Source organism: Rhinolophus hipposideros, assembly GCF_964194185.1.
Source record: "Rhinolophus hipposideros genome assembly, chromosome: 11".
Classification (NCBI taxonomy): Eukaryota; Metazoa; Chordata; class Mammalia; order Chiroptera; family Rhinolophidae; genus Rhinolophus; species Rhinolophus hipposideros.
The window spans coordinates 51,925,166-51,938,370 of NC_138057.1; the positions used below are offsets into that span (position 1 = coordinate 51,925,166).

At 51.4% G+C, this 13,205-nt stretch overlaps 1 protein-coding gene across 2 annotated transcripts in view; it reads right to left on the bottom strand.

The window, feature by feature from the left end:
* Positions 1-1,804: 1,804 nt before the first annotated feature.
* The window catches only part of TLN1 (talin 1), a 31,960-nt gene continuing 20,559 nt past the window's right edge, over positions 1,805-13,205 (bottom strand). For both annotated transcript variants that reach the window (XM_081065634.1, XM_081065633.1), the window contains 24 exons: positions 11,908-12,051; positions 11,254-11,415; positions 10,884-11,024; positions 10,613-10,794; positions 10,292-10,424; positions 9,973-10,074; positions 9,714-9,884; positions 9,476-9,625; positions 9,263-9,364; positions 9,062-9,181; positions 8,192-8,338; positions 7,855-8,021; positions 7,561-7,744; positions 7,345-7,470; positions 7,132-7,248; positions 4,663-4,848; positions 4,435-4,542; positions 3,833-3,938; positions 3,508-3,632; positions 3,271-3,396; positions 3,078-3,140; positions 2,780-2,962; positions 2,509-2,637; positions 1,805-2,379 (listed from right to left, as the gene is read on the bottom strand). In XM_081065634.1, the coding sequence (XP_080921760.1) occupies positions 2,254-2,379; positions 2,509-2,637; positions 2,780-2,962; positions 3,078-3,140; positions 3,271-3,396; positions 3,508-3,632; positions 3,833-3,938; positions 4,435-4,542; positions 4,663-4,848; positions 7,132-7,248; positions 7,345-7,470; positions 7,561-7,744; positions 7,855-8,021; positions 8,192-8,338; positions 9,062-9,181; positions 9,263-9,364; positions 9,476-9,625; positions 9,714-9,884; positions 9,973-10,074; positions 10,292-10,424; positions 10,613-10,794; positions 10,884-11,024; positions 11,254-11,415; positions 11,908-12,051 (3,300 nt within the window). In that variant the 3' untranslated portion in view covers positions 1,805-2,253. The remainder of the gene's footprint in view (positions 2,380-2,508; positions 2,638-2,779; positions 2,963-3,077; positions 3,141-3,270; positions 3,397-3,507; positions 3,633-3,832; positions 3,939-4,434; positions 4,543-4,662; positions 4,849-7,131; positions 7,249-7,344; positions 7,471-7,560; positions 7,745-7,854; positions 8,022-8,191; positions 8,339-9,061; positions 9,182-9,262; positions 9,365-9,475; positions 9,626-9,713; positions 9,885-9,972; positions 10,075-10,291; positions 10,425-10,612; positions 10,795-10,883; positions 11,025-11,253; positions 11,416-11,907; positions 12,052-13,205) is intronic.

The window sequence follows — 13,205 nt, forward strand, 5'->3', positions numbered from 1 at the left end:
TCAGTGTGGTGTTCCATGAAAAAAGTAGCTAGTTCAGCTCAGGACTCAAAGAATTGTCTAAGTGCTTTCCTCGAGACACCAACACTTAGGCGTGCAGCAGACATGCTCCACACTTACTTCCCAGTTCATCACAGTGTTAAAAAGACTTGTTACTCAAGGAGTAAGATTTAATAAAACTAATAAGGTTTTACTGCTTCATCAGCACAGTTTTAAGTGAAGTTAGCATTTATTTCTTAAATTGCTAGTGCATGGCAGTGAGCATACAAAGACTATTATTAAGTACAGTTTGGGCCACTGCCTTGGTTTCTGCTAAGGCAGTTTTACCGACCAATGTTTTTGCACTGTCAGTACAAATGTTGACATTGTAGAAAAAGAAAATGTCTTATTATGAACATAATCTTGATCTTATGCACCCAAAAAGGGTCTTGGGAATTCCTAGGGGCCTGAGGACATTTTAAGAACTGCTGGTCTAATGGGTATTCGAGTTTCTCTCCAGAAGGCTCCCCGAGGCATCACTAGTGAGAGGTACGTGATTGGGGACCTGGGGACATGGCAGGGAAGTAGGCTCATAGCTGGAGTTCAAATAGTGCAGACTACCAGTTGTTGGGGAGGTTGGAGAAGGGATTTGATCTCTAAGGTCCTCAACTCAGGAGGCTAGGACATTGAATCCGGGGTTAGAGGGCCACAGCAGCGTGTGTGCTGGAGTTGCCAGTCCTCTGCGTCAGAGGTGATAATACATCTCTATTTTCCAGTGCTTAGCACAGGCATGGCTTAGTAAATATTGAATGAATCAATCCCAGGTGACAGGAATGCTCGTGTGAAGTTGGCACCTTCCCTAATGGGCTGCCCTGGGGAGGACAAAGTAATTCCGTCTACTTTAAACTTACTCCCACGAAGAGATATCATAGCTTCCAAGAGGTGAAAGCTGCCCAGAATAGCAGCAGATGGGTGGTGTCTGTTATACTTGAGGGAGAAGCAAGGAAATCACATACTGGGTAACAGGGTCGGTTCAAGAATTGTGCATGAAAATGGTGGCAGACCTAAGGGACTGCCAGCTAGTCCATGCAGTGTGGGCAGAAGAGGTGAATGCAGAAGTGGAGGCACAGACTCCACCTCCCTCGTCCCTGACCACTCCCCTCCCTCCACTGCACCTCTGGATTAGTACAGTAGCTGGAACAGGGCTACCAGCACCCACCAGGCCACTGGGGAGCTTTGCCCCTAACTAGACAGTCTCACACCTGGGTCACACTTGTTCAGCTCCTTTTCTTTTAGTGCTGTTCTAGGCAGTAGGAGAAGGCCTTGGAGGGCCTAGAGGTGCCCCAACCCAGTCAACAGTAGAACCTACCTGAGGCAGCCTCAGTTGGACTTTTTACTTGTTAAATACCTCAACCGAATCTGTGGCCATAATTCCCTTATGCTCAGACGCTTGTATTTTATAGGCTTATTTTAGCAAAGCTGCTGTGAACACTTGAATTTGGCCAGGGGGTGGATTTGTTCACATACTCTGAGCAGTTATGAAGAACGGTGTGTCCCTGGTAGCCACAAAGAGCAGTAGCAGAGGCTGTCCCTGCAACAGAAGAGTGACACTTGGTAAGGCACCGGCACTGGCCAGTAAGACGGGACAGCAGGACTAGGATTTCTCAGGGACAGATTCCCTACTGCGATGAATTTAGGGATATGGGTGCAAGGAGGAAGGGGCCTCACTCCATTTCTGAGCCAGATCAAGGTGGTGACAGGACTCAATTCCATTCCCTCTCCCACTGCCCTGGGGGAGTCACCCATCTCCTCATGAAGCCAGGCAGAGTTGCAGGCAGCATGACCTTTATTGGAGCATGACCTACTTGGGGCTTATAACCCCATGGCCCCCACAGGTAGCTGGGGGTACAAGGAAGGACAGTATCAAAAAAGGATGAGTGGCGTTGAGGTTGTGGAGACTTGCGAGAAGCTGCTGGCAAGGTGGAGAGGGCTCGGGCCCTGGGAGGTTCAGATTGAGGTACAGCAGCGTTAATAATACTCTTGGAGCGTTAATACTCTGGGGAGGGGCAGGCACTTAGGGGGCCCTAGGGCATGAAGGCACTTGGAGTTGGGAGGGGACAAAGCTGTGCAGTGGGACCGGGCAGGGCCAGGCCTGGGGTTTGGCAGGCACTTGGGGAAGTGCTGGGGTTGGGCAGGTTGGGCCCGACAGCCCAGAAGCCTTTGGCAGTGGCAGGCACAGTCTCTGGGCTGGGTCTGCGTTAAATAGAAGCGGCTGTCCTAGTGCTCATCTCGAAGCTCTGAAGGCAGGAACTTGTACTGTTGCTGTCGGATCTGGGCCAGCTTTTTCCGGGCCTCTTCCAGCTCTCGTTCCTTCCGGAGCATTTCTTCCTGTGCAGCAATGATCTGAGGGACGGAAATCAGAGACTCAGTTCGGCAAGTATGTGCATTAGGGTATGGGGTAGTTGGGACCAGCACAGGCAACGTGACTGCTCTGCTGACGGTGTCCCTCAGAGGGGCTGGGGTGAAGCTCACCTGGGCAATGCCCCCGACCATCTTCTCCTTCACCACCACTGTCTCATTCTCCTGGTCTTCAAAGGCTGCCGCCTTCTGTGCCGCCTTCACCAGGTTATCCGAGGCTCGCTTTACTGCATTGCCAGCAGCCTGCGCAGAGAGAAGGCAGCATGAGCTTGTGGACTCAGGTAAGGTCCCAGCTGAGAGTCCCCCCACAGAAAAGCATGTCTTGGAGGTGACACTTTAAAGCAGCACAGCCCAAGGTACAATGGGATGGGTGAGGGTTCCTCACCTGAAGCCGTTTCATTGCCTCAGAGTCCTGGTCAGCCTTGACCTTGCAGGCCACAAGGAGCTGGGCCGTGGAGGCAGCCACTTGCTTGGCTGATGAGATGAGCTTCTCCTGGCTGGCGTGGCCTTGTACAGCTGCATTGGCTGCCTCACACAGATTGTTGGTGGCTGCAGCCACCATCCGGGCCTAAAGGGAGGAGATAAAATTAAAATATGCCTCTCACCCTGGTCTATCCCCTCTCCCACTCAGTCTTCTCAAGCCTCTCCAGCTCAGAAGGACCTAGTGGGTGTTGTATACTCACAGCAGAAATGAGGCCCTGGGACCACTGCCCGTCGTCCAGTGCGTTGGCAGGAATAGCGCCCACCTGTGGAGGAAGCAGGAGAAGCTGCTCAGACCTGTGCTCTCCGTGTGTAAGGGAAAGCCGCCTGCTACAATGCTGGTGTGGACAGCAAAGCTGCTGCTGACCCCACGCTTCTGCGTATCCGAGGACTTACCTTCCCTTGGGCCACCAGCTCCCTCTGGGCAGCTGATGCAGCCTTTACCAGGGCACTGGTGGCTGCTGCAATGGACTTGGCAGCTTCCAGTATCTGCTCCTCAAAGTTCAAGGACTCATCCGCCTCCTGCAATGAAGAGACAAAGGTTGCAGAGACAGACGCAAAGTAAGAGGGGGCGGAAGGTGGGCAAGATTCTGCCAGTAGGAGGGTAGGAAAGAAGGAGGGAGCAGGACTAACCTTGGGTTTGGCCCGGGGCTTCAACTGCTCCAGCTTTTTGGCTGCAGCCTCAATGGCAGCTGCAGCTCCTAGGAGCTCATTCTCAGCGATGACTGTGGGGTCCTCTGGGTCCACCCATTCTGTTCCTGGTAGGACAAAGCGGGGAAGGAAGGGGCTAAGCTGGAGCAGGAGGTCAGGAGCCCTGGGCAGCTTGGTCACTACCACCAGGCCCCGGCACCTGTGGGGACTATAGGCAGAGGCCAGCTCAGAGCAGTCCAACCAGGAAGCAGGGGTCTTCCCCACGACAAAGGTTTCCCTTCCCTCCCTGGCCCTGGCCACCCCTCACCCTTCATGGCCTCAGCAGCCTGGATGAGCTCAGTGACTGAACCAGCCACACGCTTTGAATGTCCCGTCAATTGCTGCTTCAATTCTGGGCTTGGCTTCTGCAGGGTCTGGGGAAGAAGGGAGCAGGGAGCAGAGAGCATCAGACCTTTGCTTCTACCCTGACCTAAAAATCAGGGGAGCTCCTTGACTCCATTCCTAGACTACTTCACACCACAGCCCTCCAACAGCAGGCGGCCTGGCCAGTGCACTGCAGACATCACACCGCACATAAGGTGACGACAGTGGGGCTGTGTGTCACTCACCGGCTGATAAGGAGCAAGGAGAACGATGAAATGAGAAGAGATGACGGAGGTAGAGAAGGAGGAGGTCAGGTGGGAAGAGAGGAGATAAGAAAAAGAAGAGGAGGAAGAGGTGAGTGCGAGAACCAAAAATGCCAAGAAAGATGGGGCCCCAGTGGAAGGGAGGTTCGGAAACAAGAACAGATCTGGGAAATAGCTGGCGGGGAGGAGATCTGAGTAAAACATGAGAGCTAGGGCCGAGGCGTGTGGGAAGAGAACTGTGTATTCAGGGAGGCCGGTAGGGGAGCGGCGACTGTTGCCTTACCAGGAGCACATGGTCCAGCAGTTCCAGGTAGCCAGTGGCGCACTCCCGGCCGTAGCGCAGGGCTCGAAGCCGCACATCAGACGCCACTTCTGGGTGGTAGGCAGCTTCCTATGCCACAGAATAACATGTTAGCTTTAGGATCCCAAAGAGCTCCAGGTGCCCCTAGGCCCTGCAGTTTCTCTCCTACCATGTTCTGCCCTAAAGCTGCCTCACTACCAGGGTTTCTACCTTGCAAGCCCGAAGCATATCTGCGATAGCACGACGACTCAGATTGGCTGTGGCAATGACATCCTCCTGGCGACAGGAGTTGCCAGCGGCAACAGCCTTGGCTGTTGCCATAGTGATACCCTTAGTCATTCGGATGAAATCTTCTGGAGTAGAGGTCTTGGCAGGTGGCTCTGGGGAACAGAAGACCTGGTGGGGCAGAAGAAGAAGAAAAATTTTAGTGAGTGACACTGTAATACAATGTAGCACTCGTGTAATTTGGTTCATGCATCCATGTGTTCCTTCAACAAGCATTCACTAAGTACATATTGCAGGTCAAGTCCTTGGAGAAGTCCACACATTCACAGCTAATATAATAACAGGCAGCTGGTCATCATTCCTGACTGAAGTGACTGGGAAGAGTCTGAAATTAAAACAGTATAGCTTGTGGGTTGAGTTTTCATTCCTATAGAGAAGATTTGAAGGGGTAAGTGGAAGAGGTGGGGCAAGAAGGATTTGGGTCTTAAGAGATACAGATAACCAGAGAGTATTTTAGGTAAATGGAAGGGCATGAGTAACCAGGATAACAAGTATGAGAGGATTAAGGAATGTTCTAAAATACAGGGATAATGGAGAAAAGGTTGTTGGGGCCTTGAGTATCAGACCAAGGAACTCAGAATTTTACATTCATAAAGATATTTTGATGTATGTGTTCATTCAACAAATTATTGAAGATCAGCTAGGTGGTAGATTCTGTGTGAGGTGCTAGGAATGCAATGGGGAAAAAGGTAGACAAGGTCCTTATTCTCATGAGTTTACATTCTAGTTTTGGATACAGACTAAAAACATGTAAACAAGCAGAACAACTAAAGACTGTGATCTGGGCTGTGAAGGAAATAAAGAGGTTGCTGTGAGGAGAAATAAAAACAAGGTCCTATTTCAGATAGGGGGTCAGGAAAGGCTTCTCTGAGGATGGGACACTTAAGCTGAAGCCTGAAGGACTGAAAGGAGCCAGATGTTCAGCAAGCTGGAGAGAAGCAAGTGCTCTGGGCCTGGGCTATGGAAAGGGAGAAGAGCGGGACAGGATGGGCTTGGGGAAGTCAGCAGAGGCCATAGGAACGGGAGGGCAATGGTAAGGAATGTGGATTGTGCCAGATGCCAGGGCAGTCACTGAGAGGTTTTAAGCAGTGAAGTCACCATCTATATTTTAGAAAGATACTTCTGGTTACTGTGTAGAGAGAATAGATTGTGGGGCGTGAGTGTGCAAGCAGGGAGATCAGATCGAGGCTACGGCATAAATACAGATAAGGATTGGTGATGGTTTGGACAAGGTGGTGGTGGTAGAGATGGGGAGCAGAGAACATGAGATCTGGAGGGAGCACTAAGGTGACTTGCTGATGGGCATAGCTGTGGGGACTGAAAGAAAGATGTTAAGAGCTGTGTTTTTAGCTTTAGGAACGGAGTTACTAAAAGGTGCCATTTACTGAGAAAGATGAGGAAAAGATGATCAGGTTTGGGAGGCAGAAAGTTAAGAGTTTTAATTTGGGTATCTCCACGTAGAGATGAAAACAGAACATCAGAAAGATGAATTCAGAAATGAGAAAGATGAGTAGGAGAGATGAGCGTGAAAGAGACTGAAGGCAGGAAGACTAGGTAGCAACCTGGTACCATAGTCCCCGGGAGGGAGGGAGGGCGAATGAAAACCTGAACCTGACTGTGGGATTGGGAAAAGGGGCGAGAGGAAAGAAGAGAACGGAGAAGGGTCGTTGGAAGGCCTTGGCAATGGCCTGGATATGGTGAATAAAACAGTGAAGTCAAAGATGACTGAGGGGAGTCTTCCTGACTGGGCGGTTATTACCACTATTAACAGGACGTAGCGTGTCAGAAAGAAACGCTGGCTGGGAGGCACTGCATCTCTGTGCTGACGTCCCACAGGCACTGGAAAGGAACTACATTCAGAACTGGAAGTGAATTTCTTAGACAATGATAATGAAAGTAGTTACACTTGCCAATGAAGAGAACAAAGAAAGAAGGCTATTTGTACAATTGTGGAAAGCGCTCTATGTTTACTATGCTGAAGGTGATTCAATGACGAGTACAGAAGAGGTGGTAGACAGGCAAGAGAAAACACCGGTATCCAGAAGGCAAAGGAAGCAAGAATTTCAAAGAGAAGCTTGTTACCACAACAAAATGCTTTGGAAATGTTTGAAGACGATGCAGGCCAAGAAGAGGCCACTGGATGTGACAACTAAGAGGCCACTAGTGACTGGATAAAGTGGGAGGACGGTGGTGAAAGGAGGTAATTGTCAAATGCTAAGGAGTACAAAGGTGAGGAAGGGAAAGACGTGAGTGTAGCTCACTTAGGAAGTTTGGCAAGGAGCGAGAAGTATGTGTGTGACTGTCTGCACTTCTGTGAATATGGGAGGCAGGGGCTCACTGTCTGGCTCGCCCCCTCTGTGACTCGAGGCCCTGACACCTCAGACTTCTGCTCACCGCCAGTTCCTGCCGTATGTGTTCTGTGGTTGCCTCCAGGGCCCGCGTGCCTTTGGTAGCCTCATCTTCCACGGCTTTCACAGTCTTGAGCAACGACGTCACATTGGTCACCATCACCTAGGGGTGTCACAGGGGTGGGGGTGGGGATCATTTTAAGGAACAAGAGGAACGTTGATCTGCTCCCTCTCCTGAGGTTGCTGTCACCCCGCCCACCTTGGCAGAGTTCTTGAGCTGCCACACAGCAGGGTCGTCCCCAACTTTGCCAGCTGCAGCCTTTGTTGCACTGATGAGATCTCCCAGGGCCTTGGCCACGTCTTTCACTGCGTTGATCAGCACCACCTGTGTGGGAGAGCAGAAGCTCTGGTCTGTAGGAGGAAAAGGGGGAATAGGAAGTGAATCTGACCAGGATTCGGGGTGTCAGGTCGATACCTGGGTCTCAGGGTCCTCGGCTCCTAGGCTGGCTGCACCCAGCTTGACCACGTCAGCGAGGCGGGTGATGGTGGCCACAGAGGACTGGGCAGCCTGTGCCAACTTCTCCTGGCTGCCAGCTGCATTCTGCACCAGGACCTTGGTGTCCTCCACCAGCACCTTCGCCGTCTTCAGAATGCCCTCCCTGAGGGTGGGCCCAGCCTAGTCAGCCTTCCTCAGACCCAGCCCCCTGCCCCTCCAGCCTCTTCTGGCCCCACCCGCCCCCTCCTCCCTGAGGCCCCGTTTCCTCCTCACCGGTGGTCAGCGAAGGTTTCAGCACCTTCCCGATTGAGGGTGCCAGCAGTAGCAAACATGATGGTGGTGTCGAGGTCGGCAATGATGCCGGACACAGCACTGGCTGCCGTGATGCAGGCCTGGGTGCCACGATTCCCCGCCTGGAGCGCAGCCAGCACGTGAGAGACCTGGGAGAGGAAAGTCATGTGGTGACTGTGGTGGGGGCCATGTGAAAGAGAAAGGTCACTGGTGCTCGGGAGAAGGGACAGAGAAGAGGGCTCGGAAGGCTGGAGGAGGACGGGAAAGGCTGCAGGGTTGGGGAGCCAGCCCTTCAGTCCACAGGGATGAGCACAGGCACCTTTTCGGAGACTCTCCGGGCACATTCTATGAGCTCCTTCTTGGTGTAGGCGTCACTGGGGCTACACTGCAGGGCGCCTGCCTTGGTGACCAGAGCAGAACAGCCGTGTCCCAGCTCCTGTACCCGGTGCTTGATGTGGGCACCTATCTGTTAGCAGATGGAAAAGGAAAATGGATTTCACAAGAGGAACTCAGGGTACCTCCACTGTGCTCAGAAGAGTCACCAAGGACCTAAAAAAAAACATGCATCGGAGCACACAGACTTTTCCTGTTTCACCTTTCGGTGGGAGGTTATTACACACGTATAATAATAGCATGTGGGCACCAACTGGTGAGGATTGTGTTAAGCATAGTGAAAAGGAGGGAAGAAGCACTTTGTGCTGGGCTACTTGAATCAGAGAGCCATGGATTACAATTTGGCCTGTATGTGGTTGTGGAGGGTTTTGGGATTGGGGATTAGGTGTGTTTTGCTAAGATCCAATTACTTGCTTTCTTGGAAAGCCAGGAGCTTAGGGAAGAGCTTCATGGATCTATAACAAGGAAGAACTAAAGGGAATATACACTTGCAGCAGAACAGAGCAGTAGTCATAGGCCCAGACGAGGGCGGGCAGAGGCAACAGTGGCAGGCCAGGAAACCCAGATCCTGGGCTGTCTTCCTTATCCCTGTGACTGAAGGCTTTGATCCCGTCCCTACAGACCCCTGATTACTCTTCAGTGCAATGGCCCTGACGGTGTGTTTCCCTTTTTATGAAAGACTAGAGGGAACTGAGGGTGGGATAGCCCCAGAGGCTGACAAGACAGGAACAAGTGACATGCCACTGGGGTTCTGTGGGAAGAGTTGGGGCAAGGTCCGAGCTGCCTCCATGTTTACCTCTTCATTTTCAGCAGCCACAGCTGCAGGCTTGGCTTGTGAGGCTAGACGGCCGTAGTCGCTGGTCAGCTGGTTCGCGAGAGGGCCCAGCTCTTCAGGGCTGGTGTTTGACTTGGTTACCTAGTAATAATGGAAAAGGTGGGAAATTATGCCCAAACTCAGCTCTCCAAGGGCAGTCCTCTTATACTCCCTCACACTCACCATCTCCTGAACAGTGACAGCAATGGCCTTGGCTGTCCGCACCATAGTTGTCTGGTAATCCACGAAGGAACCTTCTGGTTCACCCATTGGTCCTTCATCTAGCTGAGGGGGGAGGATGGGGAAATGGGGAAGATGATCAGGGCCTCTGCCACTGTGCTCAGGAACCCTGGCCCAGGGTAGCCTCAGTGCCCACAGGCGCCCTAAGACTCTAACCTGGTTGATGGCCTGGGTGATGGAGTCCACCATGCCACTCACGACCCCAGCAGCACTGGCTGCCTCATTGAGGGTTGTTGTCAGGTCCTCTACGGCCTCTGTCATCATCTGCACAGCCTCCTCCAGGGCTTCCTGGGTGTGAGCTGCTTGCTGTGGGGTAGAGTGAGTGGAGGGGGGTCCTGTTCCGGCTTCCCTGACCCCTAACTAGTGGTAGCCCCTCCCTCCCAGCTCTCCCTACCTTGGGGTTACCACCAGCCTCCTTGGCTGTGTACAGTAACTGCAAGGCAGACTCTGCCAAGGTTTTAGTTTGGTCCAGGAGTGCCATCTGCTGTGGGTGGCTCAGGGTCTTGGAGGCGGCACCTACCGCAGCCAGGGTGAGTGGCTCAAAGTACTGGGCCATCTGAGACACCTGAGGCAAGGGGTTGGAATGGGGGTCAGCTGGGCCAGGCACTCTCTTCACCCTACCCCCAGGACTTCCCACTTGTCTCCCCAGGTACCTTGTGTCCCAGCTGGGAGGCTTCAGCCCGGGCAGCACTGGCCAGTGGCTCAATAAGGTGGGAGATCTCCTGCACTGTTGTGAGCATCTGAGTGTGTAAGGCCTGGGGAGGAAGCGGACGTTAGCCCTGTGACCTGGAACAGGCCCCTCTGCTTGCACAGGACCCCACTGTTCCTTCCATACCAAATTAACTAACTGCCCCTGGCATGGTCCATCCTCTTGATGCCTCTGTGAAACCCACTACTGAGTCCCCCATCTTCCTCAAGTCTGCCATCTCTCTTGCCAGACACAACGCTTCACATAACCCTCTGCCCCCTTACCTCTTGCGAGATCCCCTCCCGGGGAGCAAGCTGCTGGCTGACTGCGGCAAGGGAAGCCTGGTCGAGGTCGCGCAGACAGCTGTTCAGAGCTGCGATGGCCGTCTCACACTCCAGCTGCCCCGGGGCCTTATCCCTGCAGACACATCACAGGCTCCCATACCAAGAACATCCCCTTCAAACAAGGCTGGCCTGTTCACCCCTATGTCCCCTAAGTCTTGGTAACAGGTATCCTCCAACACTAGCCCATCTAATTGCACCGAAGTGCCCATCCCTCCCCAATATATGTCCCCCAGTCACACTGGTTCTCCATCCCCTCAATACCTCATGCTTGTAATAAGCTTCTTGATGGAGTCCGAGACTGTACGGGAGTGGCCAGCTAGCACGGACCAGCGTGGGGGGTCCCGGGGATTGACTGCCAGGGCCCGGGCTGTCTGAATGAGTCCCCCAGCACTCTCCAACATTGTCTTGGCAGAGATCACAATGGGCTCCATGGCAGCCCGGCCCTGGGGAGAGGGCAGGAAGCAGGTAAGTCTCACAACTCCCGAGATGAGGTGGCAGCTGGCTCATTGGTTCTCCCTTCAGGCTGCCTCACCTCAGGGCTGATCTGGGCAGGAATGCTGGCAAACTCAGGGTTAGATGCAAAGGCACTCAGGTTGTCCACAGCCTCCAGCAGAGGGGCTGTTGCTGCTTGGCACTGGGCACGGTTCTCATCCGTGAAGGCCCCGTCTAGCGCCTGGAGTGGGTGACAGAGAGGCCCTCAGGATAGACTAGAGGCAAAGGGGGTGAAGCCCAGCTCTCCCTCTTGGGCTTAAAGGTGTGGGGAGATTGGTGATGGCCAAGATACATAGGAAAGAGCTCAGGAAGAAGGGATTTAGTAGAAGGCCTCAGGGAATGATGGGGATACCCAAGAAAGAGAAGACTGGATAGGTCAAAGAGAGGCAGAGAATTCAAACATTGGGAACCTTGATGGTCTTGACAAGATTGGCTGTGCTGTTGGCCACCTCCTTGGCTGACTGTACAAACTGGCGCTTGGCGGTAGGATTGGCGGTACGAGCAGAAGCCAGGCGGCAGCTGTTACACAGTGCAGAGGTGTGTTTGGCCACAATGGTGGCTGCCGAGAGCACCTGAGGAAACAGACACATGGAAGAGCCATGAGGGCAGGAGGGAAGTGTACACACCCACGGAGGAGCTGCTTGCAGGTTGCGGGATGGAGAGCAATACCTTTGGATTTCTCCTTAGGAAAGACAGAGTCACCTGGAAAGTTCAGATCTGGGAGACAGAGATACTCAAAGATGAACAGGGTGTGGGGGAGGGGGAAGAAGAAAGACAAACACTAACGGGGTCAGTAAGATGAAAGAGAATTCCTAATGGGGTCAGTAAGAGAGTAAGCTCAAACGTCTACAGAGAAGTTGTGAACTTAGAAACAACCGAAAGAATGATGAGAAACATGGCAGAAGACAATTACCAAAGAGAAATCGTGTGTGGAAGGTCAGAGATGGCTCTTAGCCCTCTTCTTCCCCATATTGCCCACATCTCCTCCTTTCCCCACGGGCCAGTCCACCCTGGCTTGGCATCCCTTCCCAGACTTGCCCATGGTACCTGTTCCCTTAAGTTACCTGGGCCTGGGTACAGCCAGACTCCCCCAAACTCTGACAGGCCATCTGAATTGCCTGGTTTGCACGGGCAAACTGTGTGGGCTCCACCAGCCCTTGCTGTCCAGCTTGGCTGTTGGGGTCAGAGACGCCAACCAGATATGCAGCCTGGGGAGAGAGAAGTTTGAAAATGAGGAGTAAAGAAGAGTCTTCAGGTAGGAATCGAATAGTGATAGTGGGGACAAAGGGGACTAGGGGTAAGTTTAGAAGCCAGGACTATGTTAGTGGAGGTATTAACAAACTAGGCATTAACAAACTGAACAAGATATTAAACAATATTAACAAAGTTAACAAATTAAACCATAATTAACAAATGAAAGGTATTAACAAACTATAGTGACACTACAGAAAGCCCAACAGCTGCCCCCACCCACCATACCATCTGCACACAAAGAATCACTTAAAGACATACTGTATTTTGCCGTGTATAATGCGCACTTTTTGCCCTAGTGTATAATGCGCACTTTTTGCCCTAATTTGTGAGGGAAAAAGGAGGATGCTCATTATATATGGATAGTATTAATTCCGTATATAAATGTTTTTAGTTCTTTTACTTGTGCTTATGAGTTAAAAGTGTAACTCTAGAAATCAACGATATCTACATGCAAAATAATACCCCGGAATATGAGCATCAGTTTTGTTGAACTTACAATGAACTTGCAACAATGAAGAATTCTTGGTCTTCTATGATGTGTTAATATTGTAAATTTGTTAATGGTACATAAAATTTCTTGTACCTTGTAACTGTTCTTGTGTTTTGTAATTATTTGTTACATAAAATTTCTTGTGCCATAATATATTAAAAAATAAATCCTAAAATTCCTTTATAATATAAAAACCAAGTACCTAAATGTAAACAAATAAAAATTTGAATTAAAAAAATTAAAATGAAAGGTTTTTTCCCCTGAAAGTTTGGGCCAGAAATGTGAGTGCGCATTATATATGGCAAAATACGGTAGTTCTAAAACTTGGAGGTTGTTAGGCTAATTAAATTTACAACACCTCCAAGCTTCAGAGATTTGGAAAGAGGAAAGGGGAATGGGTGTAATGGTTGCCAACATTGTTTTTATGATTTCAAGACCATTGTAAGGTTGGATTCGTACTTCGAGTTTGCTTTTTTTCTCTTTATGCTTTTCCAGAAATAAGTTAAGGCATATAGAGGAGGCCACCCAAGAGAACAGGGCGATGGGAGGTAGGGGAGCCTGAGGGAGCCGGATGGTAGGCTTTCAGGTAAGCAGTCCAAGTCAGTATTAAGGACGTGT